The 15,834-nt window shown below is 41.5% G+C and overlaps 2 protein-coding genes across 2 annotated transcripts in view; one reads left to right on the top strand and one right to left on the bottom strand.

The window, feature by feature from the left end:
• lsp1a (lymphocyte specific protein 1 a) overlaps positions 1–13,055 on the top strand; it is a 30,680-nt gene extending 17,625 nt beyond the window's left edge. Inside the window, exons 6-13 of the mRNA XM_079223579.1 lie at positions 364–498; positions 1,576–1,619; positions 2,190–2,271; positions 3,217–3,354; positions 5,520–5,615; positions 5,964–6,050; positions 6,310–6,418; positions 12,300–13,055. Of these exons, the coding sequence (XP_079079705.1) occupies positions 364–498; positions 1,576–1,619; positions 2,190–2,271; positions 3,217–3,354; positions 5,520–5,615; positions 5,964–6,050; positions 6,310–6,418; positions 12,300–12,316 (708 nt within the window). The 3' untranslated portion in view covers positions 12,317–13,055. The remainder of the gene's footprint in view (positions 1–363; positions 499–1,575; positions 1,620–2,189; positions 2,272–3,216; positions 3,355–5,519; positions 5,616–5,963; positions 6,051–6,309; positions 6,419–12,299) is intronic.
• prr33 (proline rich 33) lies at positions 8,571–15,374 on the bottom strand (the record flags this gene model as incomplete). The annotated part of the gene is made up of 2 exons (XM_079223575.1): positions 15,264–15,374; positions 8,571–11,749 (listed from the first exon to the last, which is right to left on the bottom strand). The coding sequence occupies exons 1-2, from the start codon at positions 15,334–15,336 to the stop codon at positions 8,571–8,573; spliced, it is 3,252 nt and encodes a 1,083-aa protein (XP_079079701.1). The 5' UTR covers positions 15,337–15,374.
• Positions 15,375–15,834: the final 460 nt, after the last annotated feature.

Here is a 15,834-nt window from a genome sequence, read left to right as displayed (position 1 = left end):
CAACAACGTAACGCAACAACGTAACGCAACAACGTAACGCAACAACGTAACGCAAAACGTAACACAACAACGTAACGCAACAACGTAACGCAACAACGTAACACAACAACGTAACACAACAACGTAGCGCAACAACGTAACGCAAAAACGTAACGCAAAAACGTAGCACAACAACGTAGCGCAACAACGTAGCGCAAAAACGTAGCGCAACAACGTAGCGCAACAACGTAGCGCAACAACGTAGCGCAACAACGTAGCGCAACAACGTAGCGCAACAACGTAACTCTGTAACAACGTAGCGACAGCTAATCGGACTCAGTTGATGTAGAGCTTTATCAATGTTTGTGCTGTGACTCCCAGCAGGAGAGGAGGCGCATGAAGGAGGACATGGAGAGGAGGAGGATGGAGGCAGCAGAGAGGATGAAGAGCCTGAGTACGTCCAGCGTGGACGGAGACGAGGTCTTCAGTCCCTTCAGTCCCAAAACTCCCACTCACAAGGTAAAGACCACTTTTATTTTACGACAGATATAAATATGGAAAGTGAACTTCTTCTTCAGATCGATGTCATGAATGTCGAATGAGCGCTTGCTTTGAGCTCCAGAAGCTCGTGGAAAGAGGCGGCCAGACAGGAAGTGACATCATGTCTTTGGCTCTCTGATGACGTCAGACGGTCAGAGGTTAAGCCATGACGTCTGGTGGACGTGTGCAGAATGACGTCTCTTTTGTAAACAACATAACTGTGTTATCTTCACAGCTGACGGGTTCAGGCTCAGCTCGTAAGTTGCATGTGTGTGTGTGTGTGTGTGTGTGTGTGTGTGTGTGTGTGTGTGTGTGTGTGTGTGTGTGTGTTTGTGAAGCATGTTGTGAACTCACTGATCTTGTGTTGTTATATGTTCTAATCTTGCACAAAGCCCCGTTTTCCCAAAATCCGAATGGTTAATATATTCGTACTAAATTCAGAATATCTCCTCAACCAGAAGGCCTATTGGAATACTTTAACAAGGTTTAATATACAGAAAAGCCTTGGGAACATATACACTAAGTCCACATATGTGTTACTGGTATATCGGTTTATGACAGAAAAGGAAAAAAAAAAATATATATATTTAGCAAAATAATTATAATTAAAAGTTGTATTTTCTCATCATAACTATATTTGCTATATTTTAATTGAATATATAACATAGCTCTATATGTTAAGAATATCTGTGCGAAGTTTGGCTGATTGAGTGATTATGGACGATATTGTATCTTCATAGTCCTGAAAGGTTGTTATGCACATTCAGGATTTAAAGTAAACACCACGGTTCTCTGCATTTGCATATTTAATAAATGTGTAAATCTGTGACATTTGATGTAAATGTTCACGTGCACGACGCTGCATGTGTGTGCCACACCTTTTGCTTTTTGGTTTCCCACATTGAAGTGAACATTGAAGTGAACGTTTCCAGACAGAACCATCAACTTCTTCTTCTTCTTCTTCTTCTTCTTCTTCTTCTTCTTCTTCTTCTTCTTCTTCTTCTTCTTCTTCTTCTTCTTCTTCTTCTTCTTCTTCTTCTTCTTCTTCTTCATCAGATCTCAGAGAGGACGGAGTCGCTGAACCGCTCGCTGAAGAAGAGGTGAATATCTTCATCAACACCTTCAATGCTATCCTCCTCCTTGCTCTCTTATTCATGGATCTGCTGAACTTTAATTTGTTTAATTTGTTTATTATTTGTAATTTTCATATTTTTTCTAAATATAGAATTTTTGTGATTTTTTTATTTCATTATTTTTAATTTGTATTGTTTTTTGTTTGTTTAATTTTTAATACATTTCAAAAAATGTTTTAACTATTACTTATCTGTAACATTGAACCATTTTTTTTTAAAGATTTTTATTTTTTTTATTTTATTGAAAACGTACTCTCAGTCTCCATCTAAATACATGAGACCAGCGTCTCTGTTTCATCCCAAAAAGTTGATTTTATCCACAGCCACTGATCTGATCCTGAATCAGTTCTAACTGTGAGTGTTGTCATGATACGGTGGCTGATCTGATCCTGAATCAGTTCTAACTGTGAGTGTTGTCATGATACGGTGGCTGATCTGATCCTGAATCAGTTCTAACTGTGAGTGTTGTCATGATACGGTGGCTGATCTGATCCTGAACCAGTTGCTTTAACGGTTGGTACTTCCTGTTGTCTTCAGTAACAGCTTTAAGAAGACGAAGACGCTCGTCCTGCTGCCGAAGATCGACGACAAGCTAGAGCAGTACGCACACGCTGTGGAGGTCAGACACACACACACACACACACACACACACACACACACACACACACACACACACACACACACACATGGACTGCAATACAACCAGAGGAGTCGCCCCCTGCTGGTCAGGACAGAGTCATGTTCACACTTTGAATAAACGAGATGTAACTCATTGACGGTGAGCTTTAGAGACTTCCTGTCTTCATGCTAAGCTAACAGGCTAACGGGCTGCAGGTTTTAATCTTATATTTAATGGACATGAGAGAGAAGAACACATCGGACGTATTTCCTCTCAACCCTCAGAATAGTGTCTGCACACTCAGAGTGATCTTCTGGACTCTCATTGTTTGAAAAGCAGCTAGAGGTTAAAGAGCGCCTCCACCTGGTCGATGACATCACAGCTCTGTTGTCTCAGGATGATTTATGCGGCGGGAACTCCCAGCGCTCACAGCTCTCTTTATGTTTGACCTTTTAAACGCCAAGACACTTTTATTTTAGGAGAGCTTTAAAAAACTCAGGTTTGTGCAATAAAATACACAAATTACAGGTTTTGAGAAGGAAGAATATTCTCACCGTAAACTAGTGTTGAGAAGCTCTTTATATCTCATTCTTACATTACTCACATTTGGCACTTTAACTACGGAAGTCCAAGGGTGGCATCTTTTTAATTTATGTGCAGAATATAAATTGGTGAAGTTCAGTTTTCATTTTCTTATTTGAAAGTGCATAATTGGTCCCAAAATTTAAATTAAATAACGATATAATATTTATTTATTTATTTATTTCTTTATTTTTATTTATTTTTATTTCATATTTATTTCATTTTATTAATTTGAATTAATAATCTAACCGTCTGTATTAGCTTAAAACTTGAAATCAAGGTTTTCATGTTACAACTTCACGTTACAGTGACACACGGTTGTTTACGCTTGTTGTTGTTGTTGTTGTTGTTGTTGTTGTGCAGAACTCCCAGGAGCTGCGGGCAGTGAAGGCATCACTGACCGACCTGCCCGGCTCACCTGAGGTCGTCACCTCCAAGAAGAACCTGTTTGAGGCCGGGGACGCCTGGAGCCAGGGTCCCAGCAGGGGGGCCAGCTGCAAGGTAAGCCCCGCCCCTAAGTATAAGCCCCACCCCCATGTGTTGATATTTAGGAGAAAACAGAAATCAACTTTATTTGGATCTAATTAAAGAATGTGTTTTTCCGTTAACTTGACTTTTGAGCAGAGGTGTCAAAAGTATTCACATTCATTACTCAAGTAGAAGTATAGATACTAGGGTTTAAAAATACTTCTGTAAAAGTTGAAGTATCAACTCAAGCTTTTTACTTAAGTAAAAGTGTAAAAGTACTGGTTTAAAAACTACTTAAAAGTATAAAAGTAAAAGTAATGTAAGGGGAATGTTTTTTTTCCATTAAGGACAAACTCTTAAGCCGCGTCTCAGGGGCCTATAGTGCACTACCCCACCTCCCCCAAAACAATCCTTTTTATAAAGGCCATAATGACTATAATGTTTTAAAATGTTATGTTGAATGTGGGATGCACTAGGCTACCCGTTTCAGCTGCATATATGCCCATTTAAAATTATCACATTTTATTACAATGCAAATACATTAAAGTACCATATGTGTACTACTGAGCATTAACATGCGTTTCATGGAGCGGAAGACATGATAACTAGTTGCCTATAAGTATTGTAATAGTGCAAAATAGGCGGCGACTTCGACACAAACACTTAAAGCTGTGGTTCTCAAACTTTTTCTGTAAATAACATAATTGTGTGACTCATCTGTGCTTTTATAAATAACAGAATAAAGAAAGTTGCAATCACTTTCAAGTAAATCAGATTGCCCCATCAGACAATGTTTTGTGTAAGTTCTATCTGCAAAAAAATAACTCATATTTAGTTACTACTAAATAGCTCATTGTGGAAAACAATAAGCTTTTAATTTTTGTTGCCAAACAAAACAGAATGAGTGCAGATATGTGAGCCATCAGGTTGTATCAGTATTAGTGGAGTAGTGAGCTGCTTTCCTCGACACATATGTTATAAACGGGGTTGTAGATTTGATACGGCTCTCAATTCATGCTCAATATTGAGCTTAGATCTGTTTTTTTATTTTGAGAAACGCAACAGCAGGAAAAGACGAGCTCACGGAGCTCACGGCGTCGCGTCAAATCGCGCATGCGCAAGCTAACCTGTTAACGGCGTACCGCAACCATTTACCCGAAAGTACAGGCATCTGTCCATGTATTTATTAATGACTTAGTTTTTTATCCGTGTACTTTGTACTTTTATAATATGTGAAGCCAGCAGCTCATTGTTGGTAGAAGACACGAGCACTTTGGCTCTTTCACCTGGAGCAGGAGAGCTGCTCTGGGTTCAGAGAGCCGCTCCGGGTTCAGAGAGCTGCTCTGGGTTCAGAGAGCTGCTCCGGTTCAGAGAGCCGCTCTGGGTTCAGAGAGCTGCTCCGGGTTCAGAGAGCTGCTCCGGGTTCAGAGAGCTGCTCTGGGTTCAGAGAGCTGCTCCTCACAGGAGAGCTGCTGTTGCATCTTCACCCTGGGAGCGTTTAAAACACAGATATAGCGGTCTACTTTTCACGCGACATATTGTTCGACGCTCTCTGTCCGCTGGTGTGTGTGTGTGTGTGTGTGTGTGTGTGTGTGTGTGTGTGTGTGCTCAGCGCTCACCTGTGTGCGCGCCCACGTATCTGTGCGCCACGGGGCGGAGAGGTTTTTTGTGTGTGTGTTTTTGAACGATGACAAGCCGGAGTGAAAACAAACCAAAATGAAATAGTAGCTATTTTTAAAATGTAGGGAGTAGAAAGTACAGATATTTGCGTGAAAATGTAAGGAGTAGAAGTAAAAAGTCGTCTGAAAAATAAATACTCCAGTAAAGTATAGATACCCAACATTTCTACTTAAGTAAGGTAACGAAGTATTTGTACTTCGTTACTTGACACCTCTGCTTTTGAGACACGTTTACTGATGTGTATGATTCATTAGACGCTCACAGACAGTAGGCTATAGGTGACGGTTCTAGTGAAACGTTATAATCACTTAGTCAATTTAAGAAGCTTACACATTTATCAAATCTTAACAATCTTTTTTTTAAAAATGTAAATCCACACGTCTCTTCTCACGAGGGTTTCGGTGCTTTAACAATTTAAATGAGTTGGAACTGTGGATGAGGAGAGAGAACACTTTGAGTTTAGAAAAAACACAATTCTCATCGTCGGGTTTATGTATTCTAACTCTTTTCTGAACCAGGACGCCGAGGGGCTGAAGGTGGGCGTGGCCAACCGGATCACCCAATGGGTGAAGGGTCCGTCTGACGGCAGCAGACCGCCGCCCTGCAGACCGACCGTGAGTCACCAACACCACGGGACAGGAGACACACCAGAATAAATGAGTTAAAATATAGATAATAATCATGATGCACAGGAGACATTTCACTGCGTAATGAGTTCTGTGAAGCGATGTGTTCAGGTGCAGATTAAAAGTCTGTTATGTGAGGTTTCCCTCTTGTGGAGAAACAAGATATAACCATTTCAAAACAAAAGTCTCCCTCTGCTTTAACTTTGAAGGATTTCTCTTTTATTTGAGAAATAGTTAATTTAATAAATAAAGTAGACCAAAAACAGACTGAAGTTTAAATAATTAATATTTATGTATATTTATGTATATTTATGTATATATTTATTCACGTGTCAGGAGGTGAGACCTGGCGACGTGATGCAGAAGAAGAACATGTGGGAGGAGAAAGGAGAGCCGGGAGGTCGGAGAGACCACAGAGCCAAGGTACACACACACACACACACACACACACACACACACACACACACACACACACACACACACACACACACACAATAATCAGAATATCGTTTTTAATTCCAAACTTTTGAAAAGAGTTTATTTATATTTTCACCATTTTTCTTTTAATTTTGTGAAGCTCTTTTATTATTGATTATAGCTAGATAGATAGATAGATGGATGGATGGATGGATGATGTTACAGGATGATAAATGAACATAATAATGTATATTTTCTACTTCAGGTTTCAGCAGACGGTAAAAAGTACAAATTTGTGGTCACTGGTCACGGAAAATATGAGAAGATCTCGAAGGACGGAGAGAACGGAGGAGAGTTCGCTGACGGGGATTCTGGTGAGATTCATAAATATATATATCTTTATATACATGTCAACAGACATAATACAATATGTTTTCTCCATGTTTTTATTAATACATGTGTATAACTGAGGTTATGAATGTGTTGTGAAATTGGGTGAACACATGAACTCGTAGGTATCACCATGAAACTTCACCACTTCATCACTGACACTAAGAGGATTTAATGTGTTACAAGTCTTATGAAATGTTATGTTTAAAAAAAAAAGTTCTATTTCCTCTAGAATGAAAGAAGACGAGTTATGGAAGAAAAACAGACATTCATTTATAAATGTAATTGATTGATTGGTTGTGTGATATATTTGACATACATTAAATTACAGATTTCATTTCCTTAATGTTTAGTCAGCAGCTGATCTTCAAAGTGAGGGGAAGTTTGAACTGAAGGAGAAACTGAAGTGAATTCTCAGTTCTTCACTTTACTTTGTTCGACAGATGAATGTAAATATCATAGACAAGTAGAGACCAGTTTTTAATGTTCTACTGGACCTGGAGATGATTTTCCTTCTCGTGTTTTAGTCCAACAGTTTGAGCTAGAAAACAATGAGGGAAAAAGAAAACACAGAAAATAAATAAATAATCTGAATTTCTTCATTGATCTCAGAGAAAATGAAATTAAACTCCAAAGCGTGAAATAAAAGATGTTTCCTCTTCAGGGTCAAACATCAGAACCAGATGAAATCAAGACGAAGGAAACTCTGCTTCTGTTTTTTATTTGTAGATGAACTCCATCACACACTTCAGGACTCAGTAGAAACATTAAAGGAACAGAAAACATAAAAAAAACTAGAAGAATAAACTGTGTATGTTTTTTCCCTCACTGCTTCACAGCCATCTAAAATAATCCTTGACCTTTGACCCCTCAGCTCCTCTGAGCTCCATCCCGTCTCCGTCTCTTTCAAACTTACGTCCGCTTTACGTCTTCCAGGCGCCGTGAAATCAATCCAATTTTCATTATATTTCTAAAGTTTTAGTCCCCGTATTTTATATGTTTATGGATGTGTGTATTATTTTATTTGGGCGCATATAGCACTACTTTCTGCTAATACTCCCACAATGCAATGTACTGCTTTTTATGGACGTCAACATGCAAAATGACAAACATCTCAATGTATTGCTCGTTATTAAGAAGCTACTAGGAGTTGATTAGATTCAGTCCCATTGTTTATCTCTAAAAGGAGTGAGAGTGTGTGAGTTTCATCTGTTCCTGTAGAAACCACTCTCACGCTGTTTGTGTCCACTGACTCTGATTGGTGCATCGTGTTGCTTCTTTAATGGCACTTTATGTCCGAGGCACATTGTAGGAACGGGAAGAAGGTCAAATTCAGACGCTGCCAATATGTTGCTTCATTGTGACTTTCATTGTGAAAGTTAATTACAAAACAAAAAAAATCCACAGGCAAAAAATTATATTGCAAAAAAATCTGGTTATTCTCTACGTACGAGGTTTTTAAATAGCACCATTATGAACAAAACCGGATATTTGAATGATGAAGAAATGTTCTTCTATCACCCACAAAAACACAGACATGTTAAAGAAATATAAAGTATTCTGTAGCCTCGTAGCTTCTTTACAATAACCAAATATTTTCAATCCTTTAATTTGTGAACATGTGATGAAAGAAACGAGAAGCTCTGATTTTTACTGAAAACATAAACGCTTTAATCTTAAATGTGACGTCTGAAAGACTTTAAGACAAATGTAGCCGACTCTCTCTTTCTTTTCTCTTGCAGCTAATCCACAAACACCAACAAGTAACGTCCAGACAAGCAGACACACAAATGCAACACAAAGCGTTTGTCAAGTATAAAGTTCAAAGCCTTCTTCTACCAACACAAACATCATTCGTTACCACGGAGACTAAGATTCCTGCAACTGTACATTGAACATATATCTCAACTTGTGTTTCCTTTACATTTTCGTCTTGGCACTTATATAATATATATAAATATATATATATATATATATATATATATAATATAAAATATATATATATTATATATAAAATATATATAAAACATATATATATTATATAAAATACATGTATTTTTAATAAAATATATATATATTATATAAAAAATACATATTTATATATATATATATATATTTTAATATATATATATGAGCTTAAGTAGCGGCGAACCCCCTCGCTGTTCTATTAAAGTCTTTTGGTTCCTCCTCTTTACCTTTTCGCCCAATCAGACCCATTTCAAAAACGGTGGCAATCTTCGTCACCGGCCTCGACGCCGCCTCTTTGAGCCTTTTAGCGTCAAACTTTGGACTAAAAAGCAAGAGCGGCAGCCGGTGGGCGAACGAAGGGATCTCTTTGGACTCGTCCTTTTGCGACTCGTCCTTTTGCAACTGGTCCTTCGCCTCCTCGCTTTTGTTCATCTCGATCTGGTGCATGATGTTCTCTTTGGTGGAAAACATTTGGAAGAGGACGGCGTTCCACATCTTCGCCGCCACGGGAGCGACTTTGGTTTGGTTCTCGTCCGGAGCCTCGGGCCCGTCACCGGCCTTCTCGTCACTGGCCTTCTGCACCTCGCTCTGGTCCGGCCCAGGGGCCTCCTTCTGGGAGCCTATCTCTGGAAATTTGGGCTCCTCCTGCTCCACAACCATGTGCTTCTTGAGTCGGGACCAACCGCTCACTTTGGATTTCACGCCCTTTGTCTTTTGTATGACCTTGAGAAGGGGCTCGGCCGGGAGGGATCCATCGTCATCCTTTTTCTCAGGAGCAGATTTAACTGCCGAAGTTGATCCTGCTTTCTTATCCTTGTCTTCACTTCCTGTTGACTCAACTGCAGACGTTGTGACAATAAGAGCGGGCGCTGCAGAGCTTTGCTTGGCGCCTTCGGCTTTATCTTCAGCGGCGGCAGCAGTTTTTGTCTCAGTTCCAGATTTCGTGACTTTATCTTTGCCCAAAAGTTTTCTTACTGCCTTTAGAGGATCCTGGTCGTCACTTTTGGTCGCAGAATGTTTGGCTTCCGAAGGTTTCGTCTTTGGTTTAGCGACTTCTTGAACGTGTGTTCCTGCTTTCTGTCTCTCCAGAGGTTTCCCCTCTGCCGTTGGAGGCGTAGCCTTTGGTGTTTCTCGAATCAGCGTTTTTTCTTGCTTTGCTGCAACCCGACAGGAGGCCGTACTCGTCTCTTGTGTTGACGTTGTTCCTGAGGTGTCAGAAGCTTGTGAAACAATGATAGTAGGGATTGAAGGGGTGATGGCATCCTTTTTATCCTCCACACAGGGTTTATCTACATCTTTGGGGGTTTCTTTGGGTTTAGCCACCTCGGACGTCTCCACAGATGGTTCTTGGCTCGTTGTCTTACATTCTGCTGATTCCTCTTTTGTAGCTTGAACCTCGTCCTTGGAACCGGAGATACCAAATGCTGGAGAGTAAGTTCTTATTCCGCCGTGAGCAGCATATTCAGCCGGTGTCAGTCCACGGTAGCCAGACTTTGACTTTTGAGCCACTTGGGTTGGGGTTTTAGGTCTCTGAAAGGCTACAGGGGATACACCAATAGGTGACGTCCCATATGTTGGTGTCTTTGGTCTTTTAAAGCCAGGTGACGTGGTCATAAGTCGGGATGCTTCGTATGTTGGAGTCTTGGGCCTCGGATTGTTGTAAGAAGTCACTACCGGTGTTTTCAGCTCAGAGGTTGGAGTTTTAGGTCCTTGAGAGCCAGCTGGAGCAGTTCCTCTTGTCCTCTCTGATTTGGACTTTGTGATGCTTTGTTGGATTGTTTTTACAGCAGGAGGGATTTCAGAATGAATGTCCCCATTGAGTATTGTTTCAGTAGGCTTAGGTTCAACAGTCTTGATGCTTTGGGAAGCAAACAAACCGTCCACAGCAGAAACCGTTTTGGGCGTTCTTGACCTCTCTGGTTCTACTGTGATTGGCGTCACCGCAAACAAGAGAGGGTTGGGTTTTGAGACTTCAAAGACAGGCGTTGTAGCTCGAGACAAGTGGTATGCCGGGGTTCTAGGCCGTCCTGCTGAAGCTCTCAATGTATGGGACTCAAAAGTTGGTGTTTTAACTCTAAATTCAGCTGTTGGGGTTGCTCTTTTGATTTCAACTGTTGGGGTTGCTCTTTTGATTTCAACTGTTGGGGTTGCTCTTTTGATTTCAACTGTTGGGGTTGCTCTTTGGATTTCAACTGTTGGGGTTGCTCTTTGGATTTCAGCTGTTGGAGTTGCTCTTTTGATTTCAGCTGTTGGAGTTGCTCTTTTGATTTCAGCTGTTGGGGTTGCTCTTTGGATTTCAACTGTTGGGGTTGACCTTTGGATTTCAACCATTGGGGTTATGATTGTGTTCATCCCTGAAGTTGGTGTTTTCCTCTGGTGATCCATGCCCATTAAAGGAAGCTGAGCCGTCGGTGTGGTACCTCTTCTGACCCCAGGTGCTGAAGTCAAATCTAGTTGTATTTCTGCTGGTGTTTTACTTTGAGGTACTGTACTGCCAATAGCGGTTAATCCAGCTGTGTCGTACACCGGCGTGGTCCTGCATGACTCGTAGAACGATGTGCTCGCTGTGTACATCCTAATTTGAGGAACTTCAAACATCGGTTTGGGCGATCTCGAATGTTCCCTTGCTCTGAACGTCGGACGTGGACTTTTAGATTTGCCGTGAGGGGTCAACACAACGAGAGGACGAATCACAGCTTGACCCCTTGTTGCTGAATAAGAAGTCAGACCCAGACTTTTTGTCTTTGGGGTTTCTCCAGCATGAGTTTCAGCAAACGTGCTAAAAGCTTGCTTTTTCACCTCAGCAGCTGGTGCTGTTTCTTCAAGCACAAAAGAGGCTGGCAGAGATATTTTGGGCACCACCAGCTCTGCGACTGGCCCCGTAGCCGGTGCATTTACAGGAAGGTGGGTCGATTCAGAATATGAGGAAACCGTGGTAACATGCTGCGAGTACGAGTACGACGGGATCGCCACCGTCTGAGGCGAGAACCTCGCCCGCTGCGGGTAAGGGGACGCCACGTGCTGATACAGCGGCCTGACGGTGAACCGCGGCGGCTGCTTGACGCCGTAAAGGCCGAACGGCGCCTCTGGAGTCTTGGGCGGGGTGGAGTGGTCGCTGCGCTCCAGGTCGGGGCTCGCTTCGTTCACGGGGGAAAGGCTGCAGCGGAAAAGCGTGGCGGGCTGCGACGCCTGAGCCGAGGCCTTTTTCTTGGCGGTTCTCTTGAGGAGCTTCTGAAGCCGAACATTGTCCTTTCCAGGCTTTGGCAGCAGGGGTGGGGCGTAGTGCTGGGAGAGCAGGCCCGGCTGGGCGACAGCACCGAATGCGACCGCCATGAGCACTTCAGCACCTTGTGGAGAGAAACAACAACAACAACTGTCAGAAAAGAGTTTCATAGCAGGTCACGGCCGAAGCATTCGTAGAAGGAATGTAACAGGCTGAGTTCTCGGAGCTCTCTGGACCTGGACTAATATATATTTATATGATTTGAAATGTATATTGTTTGCATATCACGTTAGCAAAAGTTTCAAGTTTCAAGAGGTTTTAAAACGTCTTAGTGAACTTCTCCTCTGGTGCAAAACTAAACCTGTCTTGCAGCTTTTTAGTGGTTTGATAGTTGCTTTTCTATCTTCAGAATTTTTTTAAGACAAAATTGGTTTATTGTTGATTCTGAATCATATTAATGACGAAAATTGACATGTAAACTTCCTATAACTGTGAATCTTCAGCAGTGACTTCATCCTGAGCAGTGACTCTATCCCTGACCGATACCCCCATTGGGAAACATCCCATAATGTGTTAAAAGGAAATGCAACAGTACTCTTTCAAAAGGCCGCATATCTACATAACAAAATGAATAATATCTGCATATTTAACTATTTTCCTCCTGTCTTTTGCAGATAATGATGATTATTGAGGAGGTGTCGTCTCTTCAGGTCCGTCAGAAGACAGCAAGACTCAATATTTCATTTATATCCAATAAATCCTTCTTTCTGACTCTCGGTTGGACGACTACAAACCAACAGCTCCACTGCAAAATATTTGATCATCAAATGTCTATATTGGTTCAATTTCCTCTTTGTATTTTCTGATATTCAGTTTTATTATGATGTATATATCTGACTGAGCTTTAGTGTCTGTATTCTTCGGTGTTTAGCTGAACCTTAATATCTGATATAGGCTGATCCTTGTATGATGGTGTAGAGAATCTAAAAGTATTTTGAATAGAACAAATTCACATGTTCATGTAGTCGATGGATCACAGTTCAGTTATATTGTTGTTGTTATTATTATTATTATTATTATTATTATTATTATTATTATGATTATATTGTCTGTTCTGCACTTAAACTTTTGGCTAAAGAACAATCTGGACGGTTGATTTCAGGGGAGACTTTGTGTCACAGCAGAGTAAATACTGATGGTAATTATAACACTGAAAGTATGACAACTGACTCGCCCTGACTATTGATTACATTGATTTGGTCTCTGTTACATTTCAACAACATTTATCAGCTCATATATACAATCAAACCATTTCCTGTGTATGTTTTCATCAGCTTTGTCTCTGCAGACTTTCTCACTTTTAATATCAATGTACTGAGATTTCTGATTGTATGTATTTTTAATCCTGTTTCTTAAATAAATTAAAACAATTTTCTAATGTATCTGTGCCTTTCATTGTGTTTGTATATTTATTTAACCATCAACTGCAGCCGAAACACAACATTACATCCTTTTACATCTGACATGTTCAATGATGTTGTCACTTTGAGACAAAATGGCTCAACGTCTGGCTGAATTTTGATTAAAAGCATTGGTGGAGATTCATGGTCCCTGGAGGATGACTTATAATCATTTTTGGTGATTCACTGAACTTTCCTGTTGCGCCACTATCGGGCCAAAATGCCCTTCATTTACACAAGAAATACCGTAATGTAATTTCCCGATTACACTCAGGCTCCACAGAGGATGAACCCTTGATGTGCAACGACTCTGTGATCGACAAACAGGTTTAAAAGTGAGCCGGTGAACCAGCAGGAGACTGGAGCTGAACTCCTCCTGGCTGATGTTTCCGCCTCAGCTGATCCGGTGAAGCTTTGCACTCGGCCTAATTTTAGTCTGAAAGGCAGAGAGGAGTCGCGGCCAATCGCCTGCTTTGCTTTTTTAAGCCTCCCGGCTTTTTACAGGCTGCCTCACTTTCCCCGAAAACATCAATAAATCAGAGCTTTTGCGTAAAACATCAGGTGAAGCCAGAGCATCAGAAACGTGAGAGGAGCATTGTGAAAGACGAGGGTGAAAGAACTCATATTGCATGTCAGCGCCTTGTTGCAGGTCTATATCTCTGCTATGTTTTTAGTCGACAGCTGTGTGTATATTTAGGGTCTTCAGGTTTTTGTCCCAACGTGTGCAGCAACACCAGAGTTACGATCCATGCTCAAAATATATAAAATATCGTTGAGTGACAATGTCCAACAAATGGTAAGAAAATGGAAATTTGTAACGTTAATAATATGTAGTACAGAAGAAACATTTTGGTGATTTATGTATTCTCAGAGCTCCTTTAGTGGAGCTAAAAACGTAAAGTTTGTGCTCCAAGAAAAGTCGTTAAAATCAAAACAGTTCATCCTTTGAGGAGCTGGAATATGGTTAGAAAGTTTTATATTTTTATGAGGGGTTTTTTGTGTTGAAGTGGAAAACTTAGATGAAAGAGAGAAGGTCAACAAAATCATTAAGATTCATCCTCTGAGACCATGAACCTCCAAATATAGATCCTATGCGGTGCTGGAAAAATGTGGAAGTTGCCATACAATCTGCAAGTTTTTATTTGCATGTTTTATGGAAAGTGGGAAATGTGTCCTGATGTTCCAGAAAGAGGGTCAACAACAAACAACAACAAAGAGAGGTCAACAACATATTTGGGGTCCATCCTGTGGGGACCATGAACATTCAAATCCAAATGTATTTCTTGGTTAATTTAATAGAAATCTGGCTCGTATTCCATCCCTCGCCTCCTCCTAAACCTTATATGTGTCGTGGTATTTGTTTTTAAAGAGGTAACATGTACTGTTGTTAAATTTACTTTGTTGGCTTCTCTGTGAGTTTACGGGTTTATAAGCGTTCAGCTTCGTCAGGCTCCTCTCCCACATGAATCCACTCATTTAGATGTGTGTATATATATCTGCTGAGGGGTGAAAGTGAATGCAGAGCATGTGACCTCATGACATCACAACCTCGACGACACCGGATAGGGCGCCAGAAACATTGAAAATACCCAATCACACGAGAGGATGAGGATTTAGCGTTAAAAGGATGGAGAAACTGAGAAATCTGGTGGAACATTTCTGTTTTTCTTTATATTTCCAACCCCCACACCCTCCTGTCCTTTTTGTAAAGAAATAACATTAGCGCAATCAAAATTCAGATACGTTTGTGATCATAACTGACCGTGCAGTCTGCACAAAAACAACTGCTTAACATCCTCCGTTTATTATGTGTGTCACCTCAGTGAAATCCCCCCCTCCCTGATCCTCCTGCCATCTGACACATGAGAGCCCACTCCTCCTTTTAAGGCTCTGGTGGGTTCGGTATGTGGAGCGCCTTTAGGATGCAGGTTCAAAAGAGGAAAGGGTAATAATAGCCACGTAAGAAAAAACCAAGCGGGTGCACAATGGCCTCCTTAAGTGAATGAATCCCCCCGAAAGAAGACGGGTTACGAGGCGTCGCCACACACACACACACATACATACACACACACACACACACACACACACACACACACACACACACACACACACACACACACACACACACACACACACACACAGCAAACTGTTTTTAGATGCAAGGAGAATTAAACCTACCGGGTAAAAACACTTGTTGCCGATGTTCAAAGCACTCCAGGCAGGTTCCCCTTGACGGAGCAGGAGAGAACATTCAGGTTCAATGTAGAATATCAAACTTTATTCCTCATAATTACACAGCAGGAAGATGACAACTCAAAGATAAAGGAACAGTGTGTCAGTCATGCCTCATTCCTGATAAATGACAGTGTGTTGTGAAGCCACAGGGATGAGAGAGAGTGTGAAGCTAACAATTAGCTAAGAAAGAAAACACCCCAACATATATTAGATCTCTGGCTGCAGAGGTCGGTGGGAGGAGGGGGGCGTCGGGGGGAGGGATGGGGGGAGGAGGGGTTCTGCATTGACAGCAGCTGACCCCCCCCACCACCACCCGACGCTGCTAATCGCTTCCCTGTGCTCTACCTGCAGAATAAAAAGGTGTAATAACGGCGTGCTTACCTGTGCGACTGCTGCTCGGGGGGCGGCCGGCCCGGCTGCTGCCTGCGTGTCCCAGCCCGGAGTGTCAGAGCGGCAGGTTCATGTTGAGTCGGCCCAACCCCCACCCACCTTCCTACAAAATGGAAGGAACGGA

The sequence above is a fragment of the Taurulus bubalis genome (genome assembly GCF_910589615.1).
Source record: "Taurulus bubalis genome assembly, chromosome: 9".
In the NCBI taxonomy this organism is placed as follows: domain Eukaryota; kingdom Metazoa; phylum Chordata; class Actinopteri; order Perciformes; family Cottidae; genus Taurulus; species Taurulus bubalis.
Note: the sequence above shows the minus strand (reverse complement) of the source record. Positions and strands in the feature narration are given on the sequence as shown.